We start from the raw sequence: 25,830 nt of genomic DNA on the forward strand, positions 1-25,830 counted from the left end.
AAATGTAAAACTGTGTTTCAGAACCTTCTGGGCGCCCGAAAAAAGCGCGCCAGCAGCAGCCACGCATACTCTTTGTCTATTTATTCACTCAAACTCCTGCACAGGTATAGCCTTTAATATTCCCTCGCCGGACGCTGTGACCAGATACCTCTCTGGGCCTGTGCACTCTCCTATGTGGGTTACTTCTCTATTGTGTGCCTTGTAAACCTTCCCTCCAAGATGCAAGTCCCCGTCTGCATCACCCATCACTATTTCTGGGGCATCTATGCGCACGCTGACGCTATTTATAGAAGTGATGGGAACCTGCACAGTCTCCGTGTGCTTTAGAACCAGGGCGCTGTCCTCGATCGCATACGTGTTGATTGTTTTGTCCTTTGAAGATGTGATGACTGTGCTTCCGCCAATGTGCCCTGCCAGAATTTCTTTTTTGTGGTCTATTCTGGAGTCCAAAAGCACAAGCCCAAAGTCGCCCGGCTTGAACCATTCTGTGAGCTCGCTCTTTGGAAGGGCGCTCTGCTCACAGGCGATTCTGTACACGGCCGCCCTTCTGTCTTTTCCTAGCGTAAGCACCGTTTCGCCCGAAACAAAAATGTGCGTGACTGTTTTTGCGTGTACATGCACTTTCTGCACGATTTCCAAACTTTTGTTTAGGACAAACACATTGGAAAAAGCTTTTTGCGAGGACTTGCAGCTCACCAGAAGCATTGTGTCCTTCGCCTTGACGAAGGTGGAAATTTCAAAGGGAAACCCGTACACTTTGTCTACCTCCAGAAAGTGGTTTGCCGACAGGCCAGGCTCGGATCTGATCGTGCTGAGAATGTACTCTCTCTCCTCGGGCCCGCACGGCGCCTGCGGGATCGTGCTCAGCGACAGCTCCTGCTTCACTGCAGTAAACGGCACTGGGTCTTTGCTTTCAGCATCGCCTCCTGCGACCTCGGCTAAAGCGTTCTGCAAAAGCTTTGCCTCTGCGCCTATCCGGGCCTCCGGGCCCTGTCTTCTGCATTCTTCCAATAAAGAGTTATATCTTTCTATAAGCTGCTGGATTGCACGGGCTCCCCCGCGCGCAAGCATTCTGTATATCTGCGTGGGCGTGTACACTTTCAGAATGTTGTTGCTGTTTATTAGGAAGCTCCCGTTCCAGTCCGGCACCACTGCGTTTATTGGGAAGCCGTCAACTGTTGGCCGAAACACCTCCACTATTCTTCCGCCCTCCACGCTGAACACTCTTGTTGTTGGCCCACTTGCCGTGACTATCCACTTCCCGTTTGTGTGCATGTCCTTGATCCGGGCCAAGTTTCCTGATGCAACATTTGTGCACGACTTTGTAAGGGCCTCCATCTCAGACAGTGTGCTGTGCAAGGTCTCCAGCAAAGCGTGCTCTTCCTGCGGAAGTTTCTGTGCGATCTTCTCCCCCAGGGTTTTGGGCGACCTGAGCTGGCACTCGTCTGCGCCTCTGCTAGGCATGTATCCGAAAATTCCGCCCGTTCCCAGGGCTATGCATATCCGGCCAACCACTTCTCTGTAGTCGCACTTTCCGCGGCCCTTCCCACCTGCGCTTGTGTCTGGTTCTTTCACAAAAACCTTTACAATGTCTTCATTGTATGGACCGAGCATGCACAGCCGCTCTGCGTTTTTTCCGCACGCGTATATGCTTATGCTGTCTGTTAGCACGGCAACGAGCATGTCTTCCAGCACCACGCCCCCGCTGATCATTCCGCATGTGTACACCAGGTTTTTCAGCACAATCTGGTCGTTCTCGTACTCGTAGATGTATATTCTCCTGTTGGTCAGCCCTGTGACTATCCGCACGGCCCCGCTTCCTGTGAGAACTGCCTGCATAAAGACCACATTTGCGACATACTTCACCATTTGGCTGTTCACAAACAGTGTGTCAGTGCTGGCATACGCCACCACCCGGGTGTCCTTTGCCTGGACCACGCTAATGTGCTGGACTATGTCGTTCATCTGCTGGAGAACTGTGCCCGCGCCTTCCACGCAGACCGCGCTCTCTGCGCCAGGCCTATACTCCATGGCCATCATTTTGTACATCAGTGAAAAGAAGATTTTCCCGGGAGCATACAGCAAGCTGTACACCGTGCTCTCCACGCGCCTCTTAAACAGGACCTGGTTCTTCAGGCTGACTCCAATGACTTCTCCACTAAGAGTTCCCACCAGAATAGTCTCCATGTTTATGTGCATGGCTGAAATGCTGCTTTCTGCTGTGGTGATGTACTCAATACTCGCCTCCTGGTCACCAAATCCAACCGGCACAGAAACCACCGATCTTCCAACTGCATAGTACACTCTGCCGTTGTACAAACACGAAAGCATTTTTCCACTTCTAGGAAATCCAGCCAGCGAGGCGCCTGCTGCAATCTTGCAGGGCTCTGTCCAGCTTCTGTGCGACGCCTTCACGAGTTCCTCGTTTTTTCCGTTTGTATCAATGCATTTGCACACTCTGCGCGCATCCATAAAATTTAAATTATTTTCCTTCTTTTTATTCTTTCACAGCATGCCAGACCAGAAAAGAAACAAAAGAAGAGAGCTTCTCAGCAGGGTCGTAATGGGGGCTGTTGCAGGGTCTGTTATCGGCCTGGGCGTAGGAATATTGCACAAAACTGTAAACAGAAAAAGCTCTATTTGCACCCGGATAACCGACACCATGCTCATAGGAGGGGTGTACGCGATTGTAGATAAGGTAATTGAAAACTACAATGTAAATCACGTGTACAGGCCCATTGTTACAGGAGCAATTGCCGGTGGGCTTGGCTCCCGAGGAGGCGCCCTGGGCATTGCAACAACCTCGGCTATGACAGCAGGCGCTGCATACGCCCTGGAAAACGCCAACGTCTTTGGAAGGCCCGACATTGAGTAGGCTTTGCTTTTGGAAATGCGCCTGCTTGCTCCTAGAGCGCAGGAAGGCGTGTGCTGTGGTTTATTTATTTATAGGCAGAAGCACCTTTTGCTTGCATCTGCTTCTATGGTGAACTCAGGCACATTCTGCTCAGGAGCTGACGAGTTCTGAATTGCATTTGTGATCTCATCCACCAGGCTGCTTATTCCCTCAGTAGTCAGCGCACATGTTTCTATATAGGCTGCGTTGTACTTCTGCACTTTGCTGTTTATTTCTTCCTTGCTTGGCAGATTGTCTTTGTTTTCTAAGTCGTTGAATAAATCCAACTTGTTCCCAACTATTAATATTTTCAGTTTTGAGTCATTGTTCTTAAGCACAAAGTCTTCTATCCAGCCGTCTACCCTGTCGAATGTTTCTCGCCGGGTTAGGTCGAACAGGATCACTGCCATGAAGGAGTCTCTCGTGTAGTTGGGGATTAGAGACCGGAACCTTTCCTGGCCTGCAGTGTCCCACAGCTGCAGATTTACTGTCTTTCCTCCTATCTCGGTTTTCTGCGCAAAGAAGTCCACTCCTATTGTGGGGTGGTAGTCCTTTGTTTCTGTGCTAAACACGTATTTGGTTATCAGGGTTGTTTTTCCTATTGCCGTGTCTCCTAGGAAAACTATCTTGTACTTGGGGAGGACTTCTCTTTTTGTTGTCTTCATATTTTCACTAACAATTTTTAATATTTATAAATAAGCACATACACTGTGCTGCATTAGAATGGGCGCAAACTGAAAATAAAAAAGCCTGGGCACGTGATATCTATAAAATTTTGGAATGCCTTATGTGCTGTGCATCTGCATAGATCTGGAATAGGCTTCACTTTGGAGGTTTGGGCGTGGTCCTCTGCCGTGTTTGGCATAGATTTCTGTTGTGCACCGCATTTGTGAGGGCATGGTTTAAAACATCTTTGCGCACTAGAGGTTGATTCTCTGTGTGGCCTTGCGCATGTTCTGTGCTTGGGTGCTGCGGTGCGCCGTGTCTTCTGAAAAGGGTTTTCTGCTGTGGCTGGCGCTCGCGAAAAGCGTACTGTTTTCACAAAAAACATACACTTTTTCTTGCTTGGCGCAAACACAGAATATGCATGGCTGGGAAGAGCAAGTAAAAGTGCGCTTTGTGGGAGCGCTCATCAAAGGGGCGCCTGCATACCTGGTGGGGCTGGGCCGAGTATGTGCATGTTCTGGTGTGGGGGCGATTTTGGAGGTGCTTGCTCAGGTGCTCGCGCTGTTTAAGCTGCTTAAAGCACCCAGAGAAAGGCACAGGCTGCGCATAGCCGTGTGTGCCAACATACAGAAACGGCGCGGCCCTGAAAAAGGAAGAAGCTGCGCAGAGAGACTGCATGCGCATAATACAAGGATTTGGGCGGTATTTGCCGAAACTGTGCAGGCAGGTGTTCTGCACGCGCGAGAATAAATTCGAATTGTTTTCTGCTTTTTATTTTGGCATGAACAACATTCTGAGGAGTATCAAGAGCATTGGAAGCGGCCTGATATTTACGATAGACAAGGAGCTGATATGCAGCGACATATACACGTCTTATGCAGGGTACTATAAGAATAAAGAATGCACAATATTTAAATACAAAAACAGCTACAGCAAAGTGGCGGAGGAGTCCTATCCTCTAATAAAGTATGCCCAGGACGTGCTCCACATAATGCCAGAGGTGCTTGCGTGCCAAAAGCACGCGGGGTATTTCTACATAGTCACCAGCAAAATATTTCCGTTTGTTTCGCAGGAAGACGTTCTAAGCAAGGCACACAGGTACAAGCTGTTCAACCAGTTTATATCCACGAATGTTTCGGTGATCAACAATGCCTTGCTAAAAAAGAACAGCATAATTCTGACATCAATAAGAAACATCCCCGGGGCAGGCGCGGACAAAGACGGGGCGGGCAGCCTGGAAAGCAACGGGCGCGGAATGCAAAAAAGCAGCGGCGAGTCTGGCCAGCTGCGCAGCGAGGCGCCATGCACTGGCGAGATAGACTACTGCGATATATACTACGACGAAAACGACAACACCCGGGTTATGATATTTCCCATTTTTAGCGACAAAAACCCGCTGAACAGCGCGCCAAACATCATATCCGACCTGCACGAGATTGTAGGCACTGAGCAGTACTCCGAAATATACAAGCTGCTGCTGCACAACAGCAAGGAGCTGCCCGGCCACTATGCAAGGTTTGTTATAAGGAGCTTGCTGAAATACATAGACGAAAAGAACGTCAAAATAAAAGAGAGTGAGGAAGTCCTGCGAAAGTGCAGCACAATCCCAGGCTCCGCAGGGAAAAGCACCCGGGGCGATCTGCACTATGTTATAAACAGCATATTCCTGTTCGACACGCAGCACATAGAAAGCAGCATGGCAGAAAAAGCCAGCTCCACAATACTGTACATATTGCTGTACCTTGTGAACCTCGGGCTGTTTGAGCTGAGCATTTCAGAGATAAACAGCCTGTTTTCGAGCATGCACAAGAACCTTACAAAGTTCAAGAAAATGAAGCCGAAGGTGCTCGAGGTTTTTTTCAACTCTCTCAACATGCTGAGCAGCACCAACAAAGCGCTGTTTATACAGTTCCTCATAAAAGACTGCATAGCGGAGGACATGTCGGAGCCGCTGAAGAAACACATAAATGTTCTGATAGAGGTGGACAACGTGTTTGGCCTTCTGATGGCGCTCCTTACAGCAAGCAACATGGAGAACTACAAGGTTGGAATGCATTTTCTGTATAGCAAAATAGACCGGATCGAGATGGAGGGGCTTGTTGAAATCATGTGCACGGTGAGCAAACGCTGTCTGGAGGAGGAGACCGCAAAGATATCTATTGCGCTTCTGAAGTTTATTGTAGACTACATGGAGAAGAACGTCCACGAGATAAAAAACAGCAAGTGGCAGCTGCTGAAAAGCAAAAAGATAAAAAACCAAAAGAAAGCAAAGGCCTCAGAGAAGGAGTCTGAGTGGGCAAGAAGGAACCTGGAGCAAACAAGCAGCAAGCAGAGAGTTCTGGAGGCGCATAGAGAAAACCGAGTAAACGGCCCCAAAAAGAAAGCTGCAGCTTCGAGCTCCCACATCAGCACAAACCACACATGGGACAACGAAGACTGGTAGCTTGGCGTACAGAATAAATAAAGCACACATTTACTGACGCGGCATCTCGGAGAGCCATGCGCTGTGTTGGGCCAGCAGGTCTATAAGAACATCCACCATATAGTGGGTGTGCGCGCAAGTTATGTGCACGGCTTTTTTTTGGGATGGGCTTTCATACGAAATGCAGACTTTTTCTTCGTTTGGAAGCCTTTGCAAGATGATGGGGCGCCTCCAAACGCATTCAATGCAGCTGCTGCCTGCTTGAAGGGGGTTATCTGAGCTTTCTCTGAAAGATTTGGCCTCTGGAGGCGGCGACTCTGTGTACTTGTAGTTGACCCAGATGAAAGACTCTGGGGTTTTTTGGTGCATGAAGCTTTTTGTCACGCCAAAGTACTCTTCCCCTGCATCCGCTGCGCCTTCTATGACGCTGCTGGAAACAACAACATACTCAGCGCATTCAATGTCTCTAAAGACCACAGCCACTCTCTCATTTTGGAGGGCATCCTTGAACAGCCCATATATGTGCTTGCGCATGAACCCATTGCAGCTATTAGAAAAGTCGTCCCCCCTTTGGGCCAGCGTGTTTATCAGCTCGGAAAGCAGAAGCAGGTCTTCTTCGCATGCCGTATCCTTGCTCTTTGCGCTGGGTTCGGCCTCTTCTTTTAGCTCATTTTCAAAAAGAACTACCCATCTGTCGCATGTAAGAATGTCGGGGTTTTCTGTGCGCACGGGAGAAGCCTCAAGATCCAAGAAAAAAAAATCGCCAAACTCTTGCAAGCTAGCATCCTCACGCAAAACACTGCTCTCTGTCATCACAGCAAGCACAGAAATAATAGAAAAAAGGCTCAGCATTACTACACTTGCAGCTGCGCTCTTATACTTTTTGGATGGCATAAAATTGCTGGCAATTTTTGCATATAAGAAAAGCCGTATAGATTTGATTAAAAAAAGGCTGATTTTAATATGCACTTTATGCTAGATTCGCTTTTTTCGCTTTTGCAAGGGTGCATGCAAGCACATAGCGCCAACAGGTCTTTTCCCAAGCTATACCAATGCTAAATATGGGTAGTCCTGTGCATGCAAAGTGCATTTCCCAGCCACACGTGCAAGGAGGCCGGCGATGGGAGTGCTGGCTCTCCCGCATGGTGTGCGCTCTAGACGTCTGCCATGCTTTTGCTTTTGAACAGAAAATGCACAGGCCTGCAGCTGCTCCCGCAATGCCATGGGAAAATGCATGGTGAGCCAGCTTGTATTTTAGACTGTGTGGCTTGGCAGATAGCTACTGTTTTGCAGAAAGTTGCAATGTTCTTCCCCCTTCTTTATACTAGCCATTTTTAGGCGTATTTGCTAGAAAGTGGGCGTTACAAAGAAGCATAGGGCTGTGTAAGCCTGGGCGGGGTGCTATGCTGCTGTAGGCCCGCTTGGGCTTGCTTCACATTATTTTTGTGGCAAAGCCATACACATAAGAAAAGGCGCAAAAGAGAAAACAAAATAGCTTGGATAGCCTGCAGAAAAGCCAGAGCAACCCGGGTTGCAAGAGTATGCTATTTATTCAGACGAAAGACAGCGGCAAATGCGCAGACTGTTTGGGCGCTTTATGTGCTTGCTGGAAGGCGCAGAAAGAGCCTTTGGCCACGGGCAGGCGGGGCTACAACGGGGAAAGGTACCTATTAACAAGATGGCAGACCTCAGATATGTGCACCACGTCTCCGGCGGGGGCTGGGGCGGGGAGCGCGCTTTGAACCTCTCCCATGAACAGAGACTTGCGGATTGACATACACGGGTCTTTGCGGTCTATTTTGTGGGATTTGCATATTATGTACTTTACAGGCACCTGGGAACAGGCGATTACAATAGACGTGTATATTACAATAGGGTTGTATATTTGCTTGCCGCATATGTCGCATTGTACATGCTTGCCTATATGCTTCAGCACCCCGAGGGGCAGCATTCTCTTCACGTATTTGGTCCGCTGGATTGTGTGCTCTAGAACTGTCTCAAGCAAAGACGTGTTTTTATTGGCCAGGATTATGTTTGGCGCGCTGCAGCTTTTATAGTTGAGCTCAGTCAGAAAAGGAAGCTGCAAAAGCGAGGGCGGAAGGTGTGCTATCCGCGTTCTCAGGAGCGAAATGCAAGCCAGCGACTTTATCCGAGACACCACTGGAGGGAGAGACTCAACGGGGTTTCCAGACATGTCCAGAATCTTCAGAGACTTTAGGTTTTCCAAAGACTCCGGCAGCCCAGTTATCTGATTGTCTGAAATGTTCAGGTCGCTCAAGTCCTTCAAAAGAGAAAGCTCGCTTGGTATTTCGCGCAGGTTGTTTCTGGACAAAAACAGAATGCTGAGGTTTTTCAGCTGCCCAATTTCCTTCGGGAGCGCACTAAGGCTATTGCAGCATATTTGGAGCACTCTCAAGCTGCGCAGGCGGACTATATTTCTGTGCAGGCTTACAATATGGTCCTTGCACAGATAGAGGTGTATAATTGTTTTTCTTGTGTACACCTCCATCTCCAGGCCTTTTATGTTTTTTGTTGCTATCCGTATCCTTTCCTGAGGCTTGCTGACAAATATTCCCATGCGATAATCTCCTTCTGCAGGGCATATAAATACGAGCAGGCCATTGGTTGCATTTTGAATGAAGGCATTTGATGTACAGGCAGAAATCCTCCAATAAGCAGCGCATGAAAAGCGCATGCTCGGTCCCTTTCAAATATGCACGCGCAGATCCGCCCAGGCATACAGTGCCATGCAAATTTGCCACAAATAAGACCTTTCTATTCCCAGAAACACGCCGCATTTAAAACAGGAAGCTCCATGGCATGAGCTTTTACAGGAAATATCTGCCAGGCTGTGTGTTTTAAATGTGTTTAAGATATTTTAAAAAATGTTCTGGCTTTGCAAAAATGCGATTTCTGGCATTTGGGAATTTTCACACCGCAGACAGACGCGCAGAAAATGCCTAGGCCAGGCCAAGCCATAAATTACAAAAACTTTTATTTTACATGGAGCTGTGCAAGCTAGAGCTAGGAAAAGCTGTGTCTTTGAGCGACAGCAGGAAATTGCTGAAGGAGATAGAAGAAACGTGCGAGTTTAAGGGGCATGTTAGTTTTCCAGGGGCACAGCCAGTGACTATGTATAGGGAGTCGCTTGTGGATCTGAACAAAAAAGACTACTTTGTGTGCGAGAAGAGCGACGGCCTTAGGGCGCTGCTGTACATCAAAGGAACGGAGAAAAAAGCGTATCCTTTCTTCATAGACAGAAACTGCACGGTTATCCAGGTCAAAAAGCCGTTTCTTCCGTGCGGGTCTTTTCTGCTTGATGGGGAGATCATAAAGGACAAAGCCGGAAAGTACGTCTACATGGTGTTTGACATGATGATATGCAGGAGCAAGTCCATATGCGAAAAGTCGCTGACAGAAAGGCTGACTATGGCAACATGGTATCTGAACCAGACGCAGAAGTGGAGGGCCACGCAGAAAGAGAAGGCGCCCAGAGAGGGCGCGCCGGGAGAGCCCCTTGACTTTGACGTTAAGATAAAAATGATGCACAAGAGCTACGGGCTGGCAGAAGTGTACAGAAAAATCATCCCTACGCTAGAGCATGAAAACGACGGGCTGATATTTACATGCGTGAACTATGCGTACAGGCCGGGGACATGCCCTGCGTACTTTAAGTGGAAGCCCCCGCACTTAAACTCAGTGGATTTCAGGATGCGGAAGTCTTCGCTGGCAGACGGCCTGTACGCCCTGCTAGTTTGCACAAACAGGACAGAGGTTGTGTTTGACTGGTACTGGAAAGACCCTATGCTTTCGGACTTGGAGGAGAACGTGAAAAAAAGAAAAGGCGCAGAACAGACAAACCATTATGGAGAAATCGAGGACTACGACAGCCTGGATGGGAAGATAGGCGAGTTTTCGTACAAGAGAAAAGAGTACACCATTGATGTGAGCGACTACTCTCTTAGGCTGGGCAGGTGGAGCCTGCTCCGCATCCGAGAGGACAAGAAGATGCCAAATGGCTACAAAACTGTGGTGAGCGTTGTGCAGTCTATTCGGGAGAACCTGACCTTCAAGGAAATCGAAGGAAATGTAGAGAAGATACGGCAAAACTGGCGAAACCGAGACAAAGAGATGCAGGCAAGGAGCAAGCAGGACCACGAGGACGCAAAAAGAAGGAAAGAGTAGCTGCAAAGCACAAAACCGCTTCTGAAAGGACACGCCCTAAGCACTTTAAACAAGCTTGCCCCAGCAGGCAGCCGGCTTGCAATTTATGCGTGCTGTGTGCAGATGCCTGCGCGTGAAAGGCTCTGAACAAGGCCGAGCTTTGCGCGATGTGCTTTGATTGCGCAAGAAAAGAGCATGGATGGACGGCCCGGCCTGGAACAGGAACACGGAAGTTTGGAGAGCTGAAGCAGCGCCTGGAAGCAAACAGAGCACGGAGTGCAAGATGTATTGCAGTGGGCAGGCCGGCCGCACCTTTGAATCTGGGCTATTGCGCAAAGTCTATAAATACAAGCCATAGAGCATAACTTTTATACGCTTTATTCATTTAGAAGCTCTAAGCACAGGATGGAGACGATTTTACACTCAAAATTTTGCGGATTTCTGGGCGCGGCCTCCGGTTTACGGACTCTCGCTGCTGCTTTTTGTAGTAAATGATAGATACAAAATAGAGGCCTGTGGGGATGCACAGAATGACCAAGCAGGCAAGCAGTGTTTTGTATTGGCTGTTTAACGCCTCCTGCCCGCTCTGGTTCTGTGCCAGCGTCAGGACTTTCAGCCGGTCGAGCACGCTTATGTATGCAACATACTGGAAGAGCTGGTGGCTGTTTGCATGGTCAAACACGCAGTTTATAATAGAAATGTTTCGGAGCGCAGGCATGGCCACGAGGCTGGGGAGAATGTTAGGCAGGCAGCTGTTTTTAACTGTAATGGTATCAAGCATGTATAGCTTGTAGAAACACTTCGGAATCGTGAGCGTGCTGCCGCTGTAGGAAATGGAAATGGTGTGCAGAAAGGGCACGATGTGTGCCCAGTCTTTTTTTCTTAGGGGCTTGTTCTCAGGCGAAGAAATGTCAAATAGGGTTTTTCCCAGACAGACGCTGGCTTTTTCTATTGTGACAGCATGCATAAACTCACAAACTTCGTCGATGTTGTTTTTAGTGAGGGCGTATGCGTGCTTTTTGTTCTGGGAGGGCGCGGGAAGTGTGATTGTGTTTTTGTCTTCGGGGCTTGTATAGGTTGAAAAAGACAGATTCTTGCCTGCGTGTTCGTTGGCTGCGTGCGCCAGGAAGAAGTCCCAGGTGGGCATGCGCTTGCCATAGCAGTAGAGTTTCTGCCCGTTCGCGAACACTTTTTCTGCCAGTATTCTGTTTGTGTACGAGTCTGTGCCTGGAAGAATTCCGCTGTCTTCCACTCTGGTATGCTCGGTTGCTTTGAATGGGGTTGAGTCCAGGCTCAGCATCTCCAGGTAGAAAAAAGGGTTTACTGCAGCAAACAGGGGGATGTTTCCCATATAGTTTGTGCACACTTTGGCGTGCACAATTCGGGGCGCCTTTTTCGGGTCTGAGTGGCTGATTTCAAACCTTTCTAGCTTTTCGGTGTGTATCTCAATCACGTTTAGGCGATACGTGTCTAGCAGCTCGATCCCGTGCTGGAAGCGCCTGCATCGGAAAAAAAGAGTCTCCAGCTTTGGCAGAAGTAAGCACAGGTCCGCGCGCAAGTGGCAGAACTCCATGTCTAGCGTGAGGTTTATTAGAGACCTGCAGTCTGAAATCGACGAAAGATCTGCAGATATGAGGCTTTTGTCGCTGGCGCTGGTTTTTACAACGAGCTTTTCCAGAGCCACAAATTGTGGCAGCGCCATAATAGCTTCTTTTGTGAGCAGAGACGAGCTTTTTATGTGGACTCTCTTGACCTTTTCCAGATGGCTTGCCAGGAAGCGTGTGGACTCGGCGCTGACCGGGCTGCTAAGCGGCTCAGACTTGGACTCTATGTAGATCGAGTACAGAAAGCTGAGCTTCAAGTCCAGCTCTTCCTCAGAGATCTTTTTTTCCCCGTCTATTACACACACTTCATTTGCTGTGTTCAGTATCCAGTCGTACTTGTCCAGGGAAAACGCCTCCAGCAATACAGCAGACCCTGAGATGCAGCCAAGCCAGCAGACTATACTGAGCACAAAAACAGCCTTTCTGCACGCGAACGTCTGCATTCCTTGCGCAGGCCCAGAGTGCTTCAAGTTCAAACTACATGTCATGCATAAATGAAGCAAAGCAGGAATATAATTAGTGTGGCCTGATTTTGGCAAACCATTGGGCCACTGCTATGAGCCTCTAATTGGGCGCTCGTAAAAAAGGATTACACGGGGCTTGGGGCCAAGGCAGCGCAACTTTTCCAGGGGCTTGCTATGCACGCACGCACAGATCTGCCAAAAAGAAAGAAAGCATCAAACTAAGCGAGCTCCGCCTGGTTTTATTTATACAAAAACGCCATTCATATTCTGCCAATAAAGGCTGCAAGCCCAAGCGAGCGCATAAGCAGGGGGAGCACCAAACGCATACATTTGCGCGCTGCCTGGGCCATATGCGGACATTTTATAGCTACAACCAGTCTGGTCGGGCTTTCGCAATACCCCTGTCCCATGCTGGGCTGTCCACAAGAAAGCGCACCCTAAGAGAGCGCCTTCTTGCGCGGAAACTCTTAGCGGCCCCACACCCCATAGGCCGCTCTTCCTATCTTTATACACAGAGCGATTATAATTGCAGACACAAAGGAAAAACACGAAACGCTATCGGGCTCTTGCGCGGCCAGCTCACTTATGAAGTTAAAGTAATGCTGCGTCGTGTAGTTGTACTTCTCTACGATTTTCACCTTCGTCGAATTTTTCTCTTTGGCAGCTATAAAAATCTTGCAAAGCGTTCCCTTTGAGTGGTACTCTATGCACATTTTGTTTTTTTTGAATGTGTATATCTCATCAATAAACTCGTTCGCAAACTGTATGGTCCGTCTATTCATGTATGTTTTAATAGTTATTTCGTCGTCGGTCAGTGTTCTGTAGAACTTTAGGGTAGAGGGCGTGTGCACAATCCGCCGCAGCAGCCTCCTCAGGTCTATGTCAAAAACCCGCTCTTCCTCGGAAATGGCACGCTCCTCCACCACCTCGCTAGGCCTGGGAATGTCAACCTGGAATATGCTTTTGACATTTGAGCCCAGCCCCATAGCCCGCTGCCAGTGCAGAAGCGCGATCGGGTATGCCTTCTCCTTGTAGAAAACCGTCTTGAAGCTGTATGTTTTGTCGTATGTAATCACCTCCAGCGACCCTGAAAGAAGCATTGCGGTTTTTATCTCAATCGCAATCACAGATTTCAGCTTTACAATAAGAGTGGCATTCCCAAAGATGCTTTTTGAATAGAACGAAATGTGCTCGTTGCTTATATACATGCGCCCTTGGCAGTACTTTGAATTGTCTTTTAATATGCACGGGCACGAGTACACAAGCGTCTCTTGCTTTGGTATGGATTTGAACAGCTCTTGAAACTTTTGCCGTCTTTTCTCTGACGGGAGGTTTTTTCTATTACTCTCATCCATTGTTTATTTTGAGTAAAATATTTTACACCAGGCCATTTATCCCCATAAACCCCAAAGCGGCACATCCTCTTTGCTGAAAGTGTGCCGCCTGCCTGTGCATGCGAGAAGTGCACTCCAATTATTCGCGCTGCAATCTGGGGTGCCATACTCCACTCCATCGTGCAGTGCACACTTTCTTTAATCCGAAAATTGATCTAATTAATATTAATGCGCTTTGATGGGATGCAGGGTGGAACTTTTTTCCAAAAACAGGCAAACTGCACGCATGCCCCAGCACAGGCCCATTTGAAAAACCCAAAAATAGCTGTCCTGCTTTGAGAAAGAAAAATCCGCGTTTTCTTGCAATTTTATGCAGCTGTCCCTAAAAATAAAATTTAACTCTGCGCACGGCGTTTTTAAGACTTCGCCAGCATCTAGCAATTTGCGCCCTGCGAAAGAAAAAAAAGTTCTCGGGCATTTTTCCCTTTTTCGCCCGACTTTAAGTTTATGGCATAAACGCTCCAGAAAGCATATAAAAGCGGTGCACTCTGGAGAGCTGTTTTATTGGCAAGTACATTATAGCACTTTTATTTTAAAAACCATGCAGAAGAGTCTAGACAATGCTTGTGCTGCGCCACACATCTTTGGAAAGCTGAAGGAGAAAAGCCAAGTGTTTGAGGTCTTTAGCATTCTTATGGAAATACACAAAAGAACCTTGCAGAACGGGGAGTCTGCTGAGGCAAATACATACAAGCTGTACTGCGATAAGGTTAAGCTCCACAAAAAGGCGCACGAGCCGAGGCGAAGCACGTTTTCGTACAGCACAGCAGCTGCGCACGAGCACAGCCAGATGCTCCTGGAAGTGGAGACAGCGGAGCTAGGAAGGCTTCTCAGCAAGCACATTGCTATGCACGTGAAAAGACACGGCGAAATAGAAGACCAGTGCAGCCTTCTGGAAACAGTGCGCGGGGTTGCTGCGAATCTGGAAGCTGCTCTTTCTCCAAGCGCGCAGAAGGGGGCCCAGCGCGTGGATGAAGCCCGCAGAGTTTGCGCAGATGCCCTCAGCAGCCCTCTTTTGGACGCGCTCTTGCTATGCATGCTGCATCTGAAAAACGCAGAGCCCTGTGCAGTGCTCGAGATACTTAAAAGGCTGTGCCGAGTCGAGTGCGCAGTGAAGACAAACGGAGGCGAAGGCTGCACAAGCCCGCCTGTGCACATCAACGCGCGAATGCTCCGGGCTGTGCTCGTGGACTTGGCAAAGAAGAGCACGCCCGGGCTGTTTGACTTTCTTCTGGAAATAGCAGGCAAAGCCCAAGAAATTAGCCAGTACTATGGAATAGTGCTGTATGCGGTGTGCAGGGAAGTGCAAACGGTAGAAAGGCTGGTGGACGTATTCAGACGGCCTGCTAGGGAGTACATGCACAAACCGCACGATGCAGACGCACACTACACGCGCTTTATGCAGGTTCTCTGCACCGCCAAGTACCTGGGAGCACTGTGCGGAGACAGTGTTGTGCAGAGTGTGCGCACATTGGTGGCTGAGGTGCTGCAGGAGTGCAAGGGCGAGCACATATCGGTAGAAACAGTCGAAAGGGCGCTAGGCCAGGAGAGTATTATATGCACTGCTGGAACTCTCCTGTATATGGCGCGAGACATTCCGGTGGAGCCCAGCCTTGAGATGGACGCCGAGCTGAAAATGAGCGTGTACTCTGTCATGGCTCTGCTGCACAAAAAGCCAAGCCGCGCGGTGCTTGCGGACGCTGTGAGAGAAAACACCGAGGCAAGCCTTCTCTATGTGCACTGTGTTCTTCTGCTGGCGCCGGAGATGGTTTTGGAGCCCGGGGTCAGCTCCGTGTTTGCAGAGGCAGAGAAGTCTTCTGCGATTGAATATATATGCCTTGCATATAGGCACGGGAAGCCCTGGAAGGGCATAGTTAGCCGCCACAAAGAGCACTGTGTGGAAAGCAAGCGCAGGCATGCAGCGGAGAGCCCAGAGCACCTGCAAAAAGCCGGGCAAGAGAAAAAGCGCCGAAGCGCGTGCAAGGTGTGCAGCGTGGATCGAGCAGTTGAGAGGTGTGCAAGGGCAATTAGAAGGAAGAGCATGATGTGGATGATAGCGGAGGGAGACGCTGACGGGATAGCACAGTACTTTGCAGAGAATGCACCCAGCCCGAGCGCAATGGCTGTTCTTCTGGAAAGAATAAACCCAAGCATTTGCATTCGGGTTGGCGGGAGCAAGGCCCTGAGGCATCTGGACCCGAGCGAGCACTTTCGATACCCAGAAAGCGTGCGGATGCTTCCCATACTCGCACACTCGCAGAAGGCCATGGAGCGGATAAAGCGTGTTTTTGGGCCTGGAGACGCGCAGAAGCAAACAATTTGGCTGCTTTTTTTGGAGTCTGTTATGTGCCAAATGTACGGCATGTCCTGCGTGCTCACAGAAGGGCTCGAGCTGCAGGTTCTTATCCGGTCTCCTAAAATAGCGCACAGCGTGTGCGAGAGATACTCGCAGAAGAGAGAGGAGGCCATCATACAGACATCGCTTGGCGTGCTGGAGGGGTCTATCAACTCGACCGAGCAGGAGAAGAAAAATGTTTTGTGCGCGCTGAAGGCGCTGGCCAAGCACACGCCAGACCTGAGCGTCTCCAAGGACATTTGCAGCTATTTGCAAAAGAAAGCAAAAGGCTGCACGTTTTCTGAGTTTTTGGAGGGTTTAGCCCTCCCAGTGTCTGGCAAGCAGGGAGAAACCACGTTCGCGAGATGCTTGTCAAAGGCGCAGGCGCTTATGGACATTTTTGAGACTGTAGACCCTTGCAACACGCCAAAGGATGCAGTGGACTTATCGCCTGCGCGCTTGGTGCGGGAAAAGGCCGAGCTGTTTCGGGCTGTGAGCGAACTGCCGCTTGTTGAGCAGAAAGCAATAGAAGAGTACTTTGCGCACAAAAACTCTTTCTACACGGCGCACATGCACAGCATGCAGTTGGTGCTTGCGAGAGAGTCCGAAGTCAGAAAAGCTGTGGAGGTGTACTATGACAGCGCCCTCGAAGAAAAAGAGCCAACCTCCGATGGCGTGTGCAGCCTGAAGCATCCCTGCGTGCACGTGGCCCATGCATTTCTGCGTGCAATATACCCTGAGAAGTATTTTCTCTTCTTCCTCTTGACAAAGCTGCTAGGAGAAGAAAAGCCCTTGACTGCTCTGGAGGTCTATGCTATGCGGCTGGTGCTTGAGTACCTGCGCGTATACGATAGCAGCATGCACTCAGAAGCAAAGCGGCTCTTCTTCATGCGGCTGGAAAATGCGGACTCGCTAGAAAAGTCTGCAGACACTTTGAGCGGTGCCTCTGTGTCTAGCATGGTTCCCGCCTGCGCAGAAGACGAGCGCATTTCCACCCTGCTAAGAAGGCACGGGCCGATGAGCAGGCCCAGGCGCGGCATTGTTCTGGCAAAGTGCCAGAACGCCTTCTTCACGCGGCATTACAACTTTTCAAGCATATCCGACCTGTTTGGCGCATACTTCAAAAAGCTTGCTCCGTTCGCCAATCTGAGCCTTCTTGTGTTTATGTGCGACCTTCCCTCTGCGCCAGAACAAATTCTGGAAAAAATTCCGTGCGCCTCCTCTCGAGACTTCCTGCAGATGTTCTACTATGCAAACTGCAGCGCGCCTGTGCAGAAAGAGCACCCATATTTCCGGATAATCCAAGTCATGCGGGCAGACAGAGGCATCTGTGCAGCAGAGCTTGCATCCGAAGCAGTCCCAGAGAAAAGCGCGTACGAGGAAATTTCCATGTACGAAAACCGAGAGAGCGACAACGGGTTTATCACAGACCCAAATCCGGAGATGCACAGCGACGCGCTTCTGGAGGTAGAGGACATCTTGGAGGCGTCCAGAAAGCTGACCACCTGGAACAAAGCAGTGGGCAGCGTGGGCATGCAGGACTTTATACTTGTAAACAACCAGCAGGCGCCCGCGCACTACGTGAACTTTCTTCTGGCGCGGAAAGCGCAAGAAAGATACCAGTTTATCAACTCGGTGAAAACAGGAGCACCTTACACCGGAAACAGCGAAATAGAGGAGATGCTGTACATATGCACGCGCAGAAAGGCGGAAGTTTCCGCGGCGCTGGAGAAAAAAAGAGTGCTTACAAAGGGCGGAATGCACTGTGTGCTGGCAGCGCTGGAAAAGAAGTGGCTGGGAATGCCTGCAGAGACGTACTACATGAGGGCGCATGCCACAAAAAAAAGCCCTGAAATGGCGCTGCTTCTTCCTAGGGCGGGCCTGGAGAGCGCCTGCGATGCGAAGAGGCGCAGCCTGGCCGCAAGCCTCTTTTTGTTCAAAATAAGCAACAACATGAACACGTTCAAAGACCCTTTGCAGGTGCTTTCCAAAATAGAAAGCGACTGTCTCTCAAGAGCAGGCGCCGGGTGCTTGGAAAGGAGCAAGGCCGCACACTTTCTCAAAGGGCTCTCTGGGCGGAGGAAGCGGAAGACTTTTCTGCAAAAACAGAGCGCAGAGGAGGCAGAGCTGCTTGCCAAAGCGGTTTCTGCGAAAATTCAGTACACGCTGAAAGAGTTTAAGAGCAAGCCCATAGACATACTAAACATGCACGTGAAGCCTGCGTCTGAAATGGACTTTGGGCCTTCCCGCATGCTTGTCCTCGAGTCGCTCGCTAAGACTTGCCTGACCATATTCAACAGGCACGCGATGAACTTGCAGGACCGGGCCGCGCCGCAGGCTCCTAGCAGGCCCAAAACAAAGAGCACGATTCTGCAAAAGGAAGAGGCTGCTGCAAAGGAGCTGCACGACCGCAGGTTTAGGCAGCAGACAGAGGTAGAAGAGGCTGCGCTCCGAATGGGGATATCTTTCTACATCAAGCTGGTTGAGGAAAGCAAAAGTGTCCAGCATGTAATATCATTGGTGCATCTTCTGTTTTCTGAGCATGTTCCAGAGCGCACGGTTAGGGAAGCGTCGATGGACGGGATTCCTATAAAGTGCTTCTTCCCGCTTAAGCAGCAGATTATATCTAAGTATTTCCACCTAAAGGCCAGCCGCCAAACAGCAAGAGCGCTGTACGCGCACCTTTCGCTGCTCATTGAGAGGTTTCTATGCGAAATGCCGCTTTCTGTGGTATACGACATTATTCTGCGAGAGGACAAAGACTCCAGTGTTTCCAGCATCCCCGCAAGCACCCGGATGCACGCAGAAGCGGTTATTCGGCAGTACAAAAGCATGTACGAGCAGGCGCAGACAGATGCCCCGATTTCAGCAGCTTTTCCGCAGGGCACGCATCTTTTAACGTCTCCGAACACGCCAAACACGGCGCAGGTCTACATACACAGGGTGATGTCCTCCGCGGAAAAGCTCAAAGGAATCAACAAGCCGGTGCTTATTTCGCTCCAGGGGACAGACGGAGTCGTCTACAAGGAAATTCTCAAGAAAAACGACGACCTAAGGCAGGACATACTGAGCATACAGGTGTTTATGTACATGAACACTGTGCTGGCGTCCTCTGGGCACACGCAGTTTATAAAGGAAAGAGTCCGGACGTACAACATCGTTGCGCTGGACAAGCTGTTTGGAGTCATCCAGTTTATTAGCACTGCAGAGCCCATTGGAAATGTAATAGAAAGCCTCCACAAGAAGCACTACCCGCACGAAATCGACAACAAGCGGTGCCGGGCCATCTTGGTCAAGAAAATAGATGCCCCGCTTGAGGAGAAAATAAAGGCGCTGCAGCTCTTGAACAGAGAGTACTCCCCCGTCCTGAAAAAAGTCTTCAGCGGCAAAGGCCCGTTTGAGTACTGCAAGCAAAGAAAAGCCTTCACAAGCTCGTTTGCGATAACCTCCATTGCCACGTACATACTTGGGCTGGGCGACAGGCACCCGCAGAACATCTTGCTGGACAGGCGCACGCAGGAGCTGATCAACATAGACCTCAATCTGATATTTGACCAGGCCCGAGCTCTGTCGATTTCGGAGAAAGTCCCGTTTCGCATGACTGCGAATATGCAGCAAGGGCTCATAACAGGAAATGCGCACTCGTACGAGAGAATAATGTGTGCCTTTTTGGCCAGCCTGAAAGAGTCCAAGGAAACCCTTCTGGTCTTTGTGGGCATTTTAAAAAGCGAGCCGCTGCAGAGGTGGAAAGCCATCCAGAAAATTGCGCAGCTTGACACGCTGTTTTCCGACTACAAAAGCATTATGGGCCGGCTCAAGGACAAGCTAAACGGCGTGGAGGACGGGTTTGTTCTCAGCAACACTGCACACGTGCAATGCCTTGTGCAAAGGGCCGTAGACATTTCAAACCAAGCCTCGATATACCCTGGATGGTCTCCTTGGATGTAACCCAGGCAAAGCGCCACGTATAAACAGTCCTTTGATTTATTTGAAATCTCTCTTCTCTACTGCATTCCAGCCATTCCTTTGTACTTCATTTGCTCCTTCACAAACAGCTCAAAGTACTGGCCAATAATGGAGACTGCAAGTATTATGTTCTGCCCAGACCCAATTGTGTCCAAAAGGTCACTCACAATGCTAATCACGCCCACAATGATTCCTGATAAGATTGCTGCAATTGGAATGTACCTGTTCAGCATTTCTTGCGTGCCCTGCGCGGAGTACCCCTTTACAACCAGCTTCTGCTTTGACAGCTGTTTTCCCACCTCGGCAGGCGAGTTTTCGTTGATTTCAACCCAGTAGTATGCCAGAAGTGCGGACGTTGTCAGCATGAACACTGCGTATATTAGGAAGTGGACAGGGCTTTTCAGGCCAGCAAGAACACTTGCAGGCGGCGAAATGTAGTATGCAATTCCCTTGACAGGAACATACATCATGCTTTCGTTCAGGTCCCACACCCCCATAATCCGAATAAACCACTTGTTTGGGAACTTGTCGAAAAGGAATCTGGATATTCTGTAGAACGCCGTGATGGCCTGGTTCTGGATAATAATGGGCGTGCTGGACACGTAGAACAGCTTAATTCCCCAGTTCATGTGCTTTGTTTTTACCTGCGTGGACTCCAGCGGTAGATCCAGCTTTATGTTGTACAGATAAATGACGATGCAGAACATGGAGATCGTTGAAAGCAGGCAGAAAATGTTTGGCAGATTCTTCCTGAAGAAAGCCTCGTACAACGCCTCCAGCTTGTTTCGCCGCACCTTCAGCAGCTGCAGCAGGCTTATGATAGAGCCCTCAAACTCCGGGCCCTTTCCTGTGTTGAAAACAGACGGGCTGAACGACTTCCAGACGATGGACTCGCAAATATTGGCAACAATAAATAGGTTCACCCCCGAGCCCAGGCCGTACCCCTTCTGGAGCAGCTCGTCCAGAAGAATGATTATCACCCCAGACATCATCAGCTGGAACACAATTAGACAGCACACGGAAAGCCCCAGGTTTGCTGGCGCCCCGAAGAACCCTGTGGACACCTGAACAAGCGCCTGCCCAAACGTAATAATCAGGGCCAGGCACTTCTGGAAGGCCGAAAAGAGAACTGCGTCCTCCTTGATGTTCTCGTCAATTGTGAGTATGTCCATAAAGTTGAAAAACTGTATGATTGAACTTGTCATAAGAATTGGCCCTAGGCCCAAATCCATGAGAGTTCCCCTGTTTCCTGCCATCATAGCCCTCAGCCAGTACACTGGATCTGCCTTGTCGTTTATCATAATTCCAAATAAAGGAATCTGTGAAGCAACGAAATATATAAGTATTGCTATCAGCGTCCACAGCAGCTTTTCCTGGAACATTATTTTCCTGTCGTTAGACTGCACCTCTGGGAGAAATGGCACAAGTGGCTTTACAAAGTCAAGTACACGCATTTCTAATTACAATTGCAAAATAAAAATATTTAAAATATATTCCACTTTGAATTAAAATTAAAATACACTGTCCATTGCGTGTAGATTGTGTCGTTTTAACATTTTGATAATACAAACGGAATTGCATCTTCTCCATATTGCTGTTTATTTTCAAGACTGCATGCCTTTTCAAATCACGCTTTGCGCAGGGCTACTTAATAAACCGCTTTAGCTCTTCCAGCTTGGCAACGGACCCTGCGTCCTTGAAGTTTCCTTGTATCTCCTTGACCAGCTCTTGCATGCCCTCCGTGGAGGTGTGCTCCTTGAAGTACTGCTGAATGTACAGGATATTTATAACAAGCTGGTTTCCCTTCCTTCCAAACGGCTTGGACTTGCTCAAAAAAGCCTCTTTCAGCTCTTTGGCGAGCAGGCCCTGCAGCCTGCACAGTACCAGCTTCTTGGACTCTTTGAACATTTCCGTGTCCGCCAGCGGAGTGAGCGTTTTTAGCTCAGCCACGACTTTCACTGCCCAGTTCTCAGGCCTAACCGAGTAGTTCACATCGTCTGTGTAGAGGCCCGTGTACAGGTCTATAATAATTGCGCGTATTCTTGATATCTCTTGCATGCACAGATACTCCACAACCTCGCGCTCTATTTTCTCCCTTATCTCCTTTGGCAGCATTTCCATGTCGCTTTCTTGCTCAATGTGCCGCACCATTGAGTGCATGCACACAGTCATTACAAATTTGTGCGACAGCGCAGCTGTTTTGCTCTGTATTAACTTTATTGTTGTGTTTATGTACGAGTTAATCAGCTTCTTCTTGTACTTCACCACCGTGCTGTCCTGCAAGTCATTTATAAGCGAGAATGTCAGGGCAAAGAACTCCTCCGGCTCTGCCTTGTACTTCATGGAAAATATAAAACATTGTCGGCGTTTTACTCAGCGTGTTTCATTTGCTTTTCTCTCTGCGAGCGGCTGCTTTTCTACTATTTTCCGGATGTGCTCTCCCTTTATAATGTGCACGCTCTCTGGCGTCTGCACGGCAACGTTCAGGTACACGTCAACGCCTGCACAAATCCCCTCTGTTTGGCCGCCGGCATGCACCACTGTGATGTGCCTGCCCAAGTATGCGCTTTCCTCCTTTCCGGATACACCCATGTGTTTTATATTTTGCAGAAGTTCTTTGGTGTTTCTTCCTGGAAAGTGGGCTTTGGCCTACAGGTCTGTGCGCTGCTTGCTGTCGGTTTTCACAGCTTTCATTGCGCCGCTGCCTAGGAGGTGCAGTATCTCCTTCTTTCGCACATAGTACAGCGAGCCCTTCTTGGTCTCAATCAGGCTGTCGCCCATTTCAATCACTCCGCACTCCTCAGTGGCCAGCGCGTGTATGTAGTACTCAACAGGCACCTCCCTGTGCGTGAAGTTAAGCATGGAAAACCTGCTGTAGTACCTGTTTGTTATTTCTTTGAATTTGTGCATGTACTCAGACTCTCTGCTGTGCACCCCCTTTACTACCCAGGCGTTTTCCTGCTCCTTGTTGCCCTCTCTTTCAAGGATCTTGCTGACTCGGATAAGCCTCTCCGTTTCTCTTTTCAGCAGCAAATAGCACACAGACAGCTCCACCGACTGCTGGTTCTTTTCCAGCGCACTCCCCAGCTCTGCTAGCCGCTTCTTCTTTATCTCCACCTGCATTTTGATTCTGGCAACTTCTTTTTTGCTGGCCCTCGTCTGCAGCAGAGCGTTTAAACCCTCTTCTTTCATTTTTGAGACGTCGAAAAAATTCATTTATTATATGCTTTGTGCGCACTGCTCTGCTCTGCCTTCTTTCTGAAAGGCCCTGCTTTATCTCCTGCAGGAGCCTTCGGATCGACCTATACGCCCTTAGTATCTCGTCAACCACCTCTCTGTTTATCTGATCCATGAAAGTGCACGCACGCCCTTCTTTATAGCCCACGGCCTTACTTTATTGTGGGCCTGGCTCTGGGCAAGCACACTTCTGCTGAGCATGCACGGACAGCCGCACTTTTCTCTGCGCGTTGCACACATTTTTGCGTACAAACCTTCTGAAAAATCAGACCTAGAACAAAGCAGTGCACAGCTAGTCGTGATGTAGGTCTGTTTATTTTCTGGCAGCCTGTGGAAGGGCTGCGCCCTGCATATTTGTTGCACTCCGCCATTCAACATTTGATGACGGTGCTCGTGCTTGCTGTTGTGCCTGCACGAGAAGGCTTTCCGGCATAAGGTCCGCGCGCAGCCCTATTCGCTGCCCTGCACGCCACGCAGTTTCTCTATATTGTTGCCTGGCGTGCTCTGTCTTTTTATACGGCTCTATCGGCGCTCGTGCTTTTCCTCTGAAAGACTCTGCTTAAACTCCAAAGTCCCAGCACATCTTTGCGCCATTTGGCACAGCCTGTACAGGCCCGTGCCCCTAAGGACCTCGCTTTGCAGAAACTGCTCTGCCTTGGTGCGTATGCACCTAAGCAGCCATGCCTCGCTGTGCCTCTCATGGGCCAGCGGGTTTTTAAGAGGCCCCTGTATTTTTACGTCTTTGCTTTGCTCTTTGTAAACATTCAAAATCTTTTTCATTTCGGAAACCTTCTGGTCTGAAACCACAAGCTGCGCCTCCGTCTCCTCCAGCATAAAAATAAGCCCGATTTCAAAGGATTCAAGCTCTGTCGCAGCTCTCCATGCTTCCTCTATCTCGTCCACGCTTTGGCCCTTTCTGGGCAGGTTTGTCACCCGAAAAAACGAAAACATGTGCGGCCCCTGGCCAAAGAGCTTCTGCATGCGCGCAGTTTTTTCTGCTGCCCGCGTGGGCGCTGCCTTCTTCTGTGGTGCCCGCGTGTTTCCGCCTCTCGCGCTACTTTCCGCCTTCTTTGCGGCTCTGTGCGCACCTACCTCATTTTTCAGCGTGTTTGCCAGCTCTTCCCTGTTGTCTTTCTGCGCAGACTTGGCAAGCAGGGTTTCTCGGATTTTTTCCACCATGTTCTGGCACACCAGGCGGGTTGCCATGTGCCCGCTCGGCTCTTTGGGCGCTGCATTCTGCTTTTTCTCAGGCACGCGAGCTTCCCCTGCGCCTTTGGCCTGGGGGGCGAGAAGGGCAATCAGGTGCTCCAGCGCGCTCTTTATTTGGATGAAAGACGGGCTTCTTTCAACCATTTCATTTATCTGCGCCTGAAGTGCACAGGTCTCCATCTCTTTGGCAGGCACGTGCTTGGGCGCGCTTTGAATATACTTTGGCTCCATTTCCAAGGAGAGCACGCCCTTGCTAGCGCACTCAAGCAGCCCTGCATAGCCTGCATCTGCGTGCCCGAGGCTCTCTGTCCTTTCACTTAGGCTAAAGGCGTCCCGTGCAGAATGCCCTGTGCTGTGCCTCCTGGGGATATCAGACCCTGCCTGCTGCTTTGCGTTTTCGTTCATTTTGCTTGCCATCTTTTTTAGTTTTTCTATTATTTCTCCAATTCTTTTGTTGGCGTCTGAATGCATTTGAGCATGCTCGTTGCTCGAGCATATGCTGCCTGGCATGCACAGATGCAGGCTTCTTTCCTGGTCCTCTGTGCTGCCTGAGTGATGGGCTGTTCCTTTTCTTAACTCTCTCTCTACCATGCACGTTTATTAACTATCAAATTTTTTTGAATATTTAGCTTCGCTGCTTTATTTCAATAATGTCTGGGGGTATTTGAAACCATGTAACAGAATAAAATTTTGTGTGGCTCCATTTTTTGGGAGTTTTACACAAAAACTGTTGGTTTCCAGCCAGCACGGGCCTTCATTGGCCCTCTGCTTGGTGCTGGCGCATTCCTATGGTTTGTGTAGAGCCCTGCAAGGAAAAAGTGTATGTGCTTTTTAAGAGTGGCTGTGATGCCTTGCTGATGCTCTATATTCGTGCAATTTCAAAGCTTGGGCGCGCATTATACGCGCCAGGCATACATGCGCACGCGCTTTATGGCATAATTTTGCATAAATCGTTTGGGGTAGGTGCGTTTCTAAAGGACCTTGCATGAATACTACCCGCCTGCAAATTCTCTGGGGTTTGAACACCGGATTTCCGTCTTCGGGCTTGCCAAAACTTAAATAAAAATAACCCATATCCTTTGAAAAAACATACACATATGCAGCTTGACTTTTATTTTAGTTCCTTGCAAGCTGAAACAAACACGCATGTGCTGGCTGCAGTGGCCGCATTATCAAGCTTATAGGAAAGAGCTGGGAAGCGAGGAGTTGCCTTTGTTCTTCTTTTCCTCGCACTTTCTGAAGTGGCATTGGGTTTGAAAGTCTGGGAACATTTCTAGCTTCAAGCTTGTCTAGGAAGAGTGCGCATTGGCTACACCACAAATCCGCCTGCCTTTCCACGCGCAGGAATGGCCTGCCAATGGCTGAAGTTGGGCTGATGCATGCACAAACAGAAAGATCACACAGGGTGCAATGGGTTGATGCAAAACAGAAATATTCCGTGCGCTCAGAGGCCTTACAGGGCAATTGTGAAGCACA

At 49.4% G+C, this 25,830-nt stretch overlaps 15 protein-coding genes across 15 annotated transcripts; 4 read left to right on the forward strand and 11 right to left on the reverse strand.

The window, feature by feature from the left end:
- Nucleotides 1–84: 84 nt before the first annotated feature.
- Nucleotides 85–2,472, reverse strand: NEMAJ01_0156 (uncharacterized protein; the record flags this gene model as incomplete). Its single annotated transcript, XM_047913994.1, has 1 exon — nt 85–2,472. The coding sequence occupies one exon, from the start codon at nt 2,470–2,472 to the stop codon at nt 85–87; it is 2,388 nt and encodes a 795-aa protein (XP_047769951.1).
- Nucleotides 2,473–2,512: 40 nt separating this feature from the next.
- Nucleotides 2,513–2,875, forward strand: NEMAJ01_0157 (uncharacterized protein; the record flags this gene model as incomplete). Its single annotated transcript, XM_047913995.1, has 1 exon — nt 2,513–2,875. One exon carries the CDS (start codon nt 2,513–2,515, stop codon nt 2,873–2,875), a length of 363 nt encoding a protein of 120 aa, XP_047769952.1.
- A 68-nt stretch (nt 2,876–2,943) lies between these two features.
- NEMAJ01_0158 (Ras-related protein Rab-6A) lies at nt 2,944–3,558 on the reverse strand (the record flags this gene model as incomplete). Its single annotated transcript, XM_047913996.1, has 1 exon — nt 2,944–3,558. One exon carries the CDS (start codon nt 3,556–3,558, stop codon nt 2,944–2,946), a length of 615 nt encoding a protein of 204 aa, XP_047769953.1.
- A 782-nt stretch (nt 3,559–4,340) lies between these two features.
- On the forward strand, nt 4,341–6,002 carry NEMAJ01_0159 (uncharacterized protein; the record flags this gene model as incomplete). Its single annotated transcript, XM_047913997.1, has 1 exon — nt 4,341–6,002. One exon carries the CDS (start codon nt 4,341–4,343, stop codon nt 6,000–6,002), a length of 1,662 nt encoding a protein of 553 aa, XP_047769954.1.
- A 30-nt stretch (nt 6,003–6,032) lies between these two features.
- On the reverse strand, nt 6,033–6,875 carry NEMAJ01_0160 (uncharacterized protein; the record flags this gene model as incomplete). The annotated part of the gene is made up of 1 exon (XM_047913998.1): nt 6,033–6,875. The coding sequence occupies one exon, from the start codon at nt 6,873–6,875 to the stop codon at nt 6,033–6,035; it is 843 nt and encodes a 280-aa protein (XP_047769955.1).
- Nucleotides 6,876–7,629: 754 nt separating this feature from the next.
- NEMAJ01_0161 (uncharacterized protein) lies at nt 7,630–8,559 on the reverse strand (the record flags this gene model as incomplete). Its single annotated transcript, XM_047913999.1, has 1 exon — nt 7,630–8,559. The coding sequence occupies one exon, from the start codon at nt 8,557–8,559 to the stop codon at nt 7,630–7,632; it is 930 nt and encodes a 309-aa protein (XP_047769956.1).
- A 425-nt stretch (nt 8,560–8,984) lies between these two features.
- NEMAJ01_0162 (mRNA guanylyltransferase) lies at nt 8,985–10,166 on the forward strand (the record flags this gene model as incomplete). Its single annotated transcript, XM_047914000.1, has 1 exon — nt 8,985–10,166. One exon carries the CDS (start codon nt 8,985–8,987, stop codon nt 10,164–10,166), a length of 1,182 nt encoding a protein of 393 aa, XP_047769957.1.
- Nucleotides 10,167–10,539: 373 nt separating this feature from the next.
- NEMAJ01_0163 (uncharacterized protein) lies at nt 10,540–12,237 on the reverse strand (the record flags this gene model as incomplete). Its single annotated transcript, XM_047914001.1, has 1 exon — nt 10,540–12,237. One exon carries the CDS (start codon nt 12,235–12,237, stop codon nt 10,540–10,542), a length of 1,698 nt encoding a protein of 565 aa, XP_047769958.1.
- A 443-nt stretch (nt 12,238–12,680) lies between these two features.
- Nucleotides 12,681–13,568, reverse strand: NEMAJ01_0164 (uncharacterized protein; the record flags this gene model as incomplete). Its single annotated transcript, XM_047914002.1, has 1 exon — nt 12,681–13,568. The coding sequence occupies one exon, from the start codon at nt 13,566–13,568 to the stop codon at nt 12,681–12,683; it is 888 nt and encodes a 295-aa protein (XP_047769959.1).
- A 580-nt stretch (nt 13,569–14,148) lies between these two features.
- On the forward strand, nt 14,149–19,890 carry NEMAJ01_0165 (serine-protein kinase ATM; the record flags this gene model as incomplete). Its single annotated transcript, XM_047914003.1, has 1 exon — nt 14,149–19,890. One exon carries the CDS (start codon nt 14,149–14,151, stop codon nt 19,888–19,890), a length of 5,742 nt encoding a protein of 1,913 aa, XP_047769960.1.
- A 56-nt stretch (nt 19,891–19,946) lies between these two features.
- Nucleotides 19,947–21,362, reverse strand: NEMAJ01_0166 (protein transport protein SEC61 subunit alpha; the record flags this gene model as incomplete). Its single annotated transcript, XM_047914004.1, has 1 exon — nt 19,947–21,362. One exon carries the CDS (start codon nt 21,360–21,362, stop codon nt 19,947–19,949), a length of 1,416 nt encoding a protein of 471 aa, XP_047769961.1.
- A 190-nt stretch (nt 21,363–21,552) lies between these two features.
- Nucleotides 21,553–22,251, reverse strand: NEMAJ01_0167 (uncharacterized protein; the record flags this gene model as incomplete). The annotated part of the gene is made up of 1 exon (XM_047914005.1): nt 21,553–22,251. The coding sequence occupies one exon, from the start codon at nt 22,249–22,251 to the stop codon at nt 21,553–21,555; it is 699 nt and encodes a 232-aa protein (XP_047769962.1).
- A 30-nt stretch (nt 22,252–22,281) lies between these two features.
- NEMAJ01_0009 (uncharacterized protein) lies at nt 22,282–22,500 on the reverse strand (the record flags this gene model as incomplete). Its single annotated transcript, XM_047913847.1, has 1 exon — nt 22,282–22,500. One exon carries the CDS (start codon nt 22,498–22,500, stop codon nt 22,282–22,284), a length of 219 nt encoding a protein of 72 aa, XP_047769804.1.
- Nucleotides 22,501–22,557: 57 nt separating this feature from the next.
- NEMAJ01_0168 (uncharacterized protein) lies at nt 22,558–23,100 on the reverse strand (the record flags this gene model as incomplete). The annotated part of the gene is made up of 1 exon (XM_047914006.1): nt 22,558–23,100. One exon carries the CDS (start codon nt 23,098–23,100, stop codon nt 22,558–22,560), a length of 543 nt encoding a protein of 180 aa, XP_047769963.1.
- A 567-nt stretch (nt 23,101–23,667) lies between these two features.
- Nucleotides 23,668–24,945, reverse strand: NEMAJ01_0169 (uncharacterized protein; the record flags this gene model as incomplete). The annotated part of the gene is made up of 1 exon (XM_047914007.1): nt 23,668–24,945. The coding sequence occupies one exon, from the start codon at nt 24,943–24,945 to the stop codon at nt 23,668–23,670; it is 1,278 nt and encodes a 425-aa protein (XP_047769964.1).
- Nucleotides 24,946–25,830: the final 885 nt, after the last annotated feature.

The sequence above is a fragment of the Nematocida major genome (assembly GCF_021653875.1).
Source record: "Nematocida major strain JUm2507 chromosome Unknown 2424, whole genome shotgun sequence".
NCBI lineage: Eukaryota > Fungi > Microsporidia > Nematocida > Nematocida major.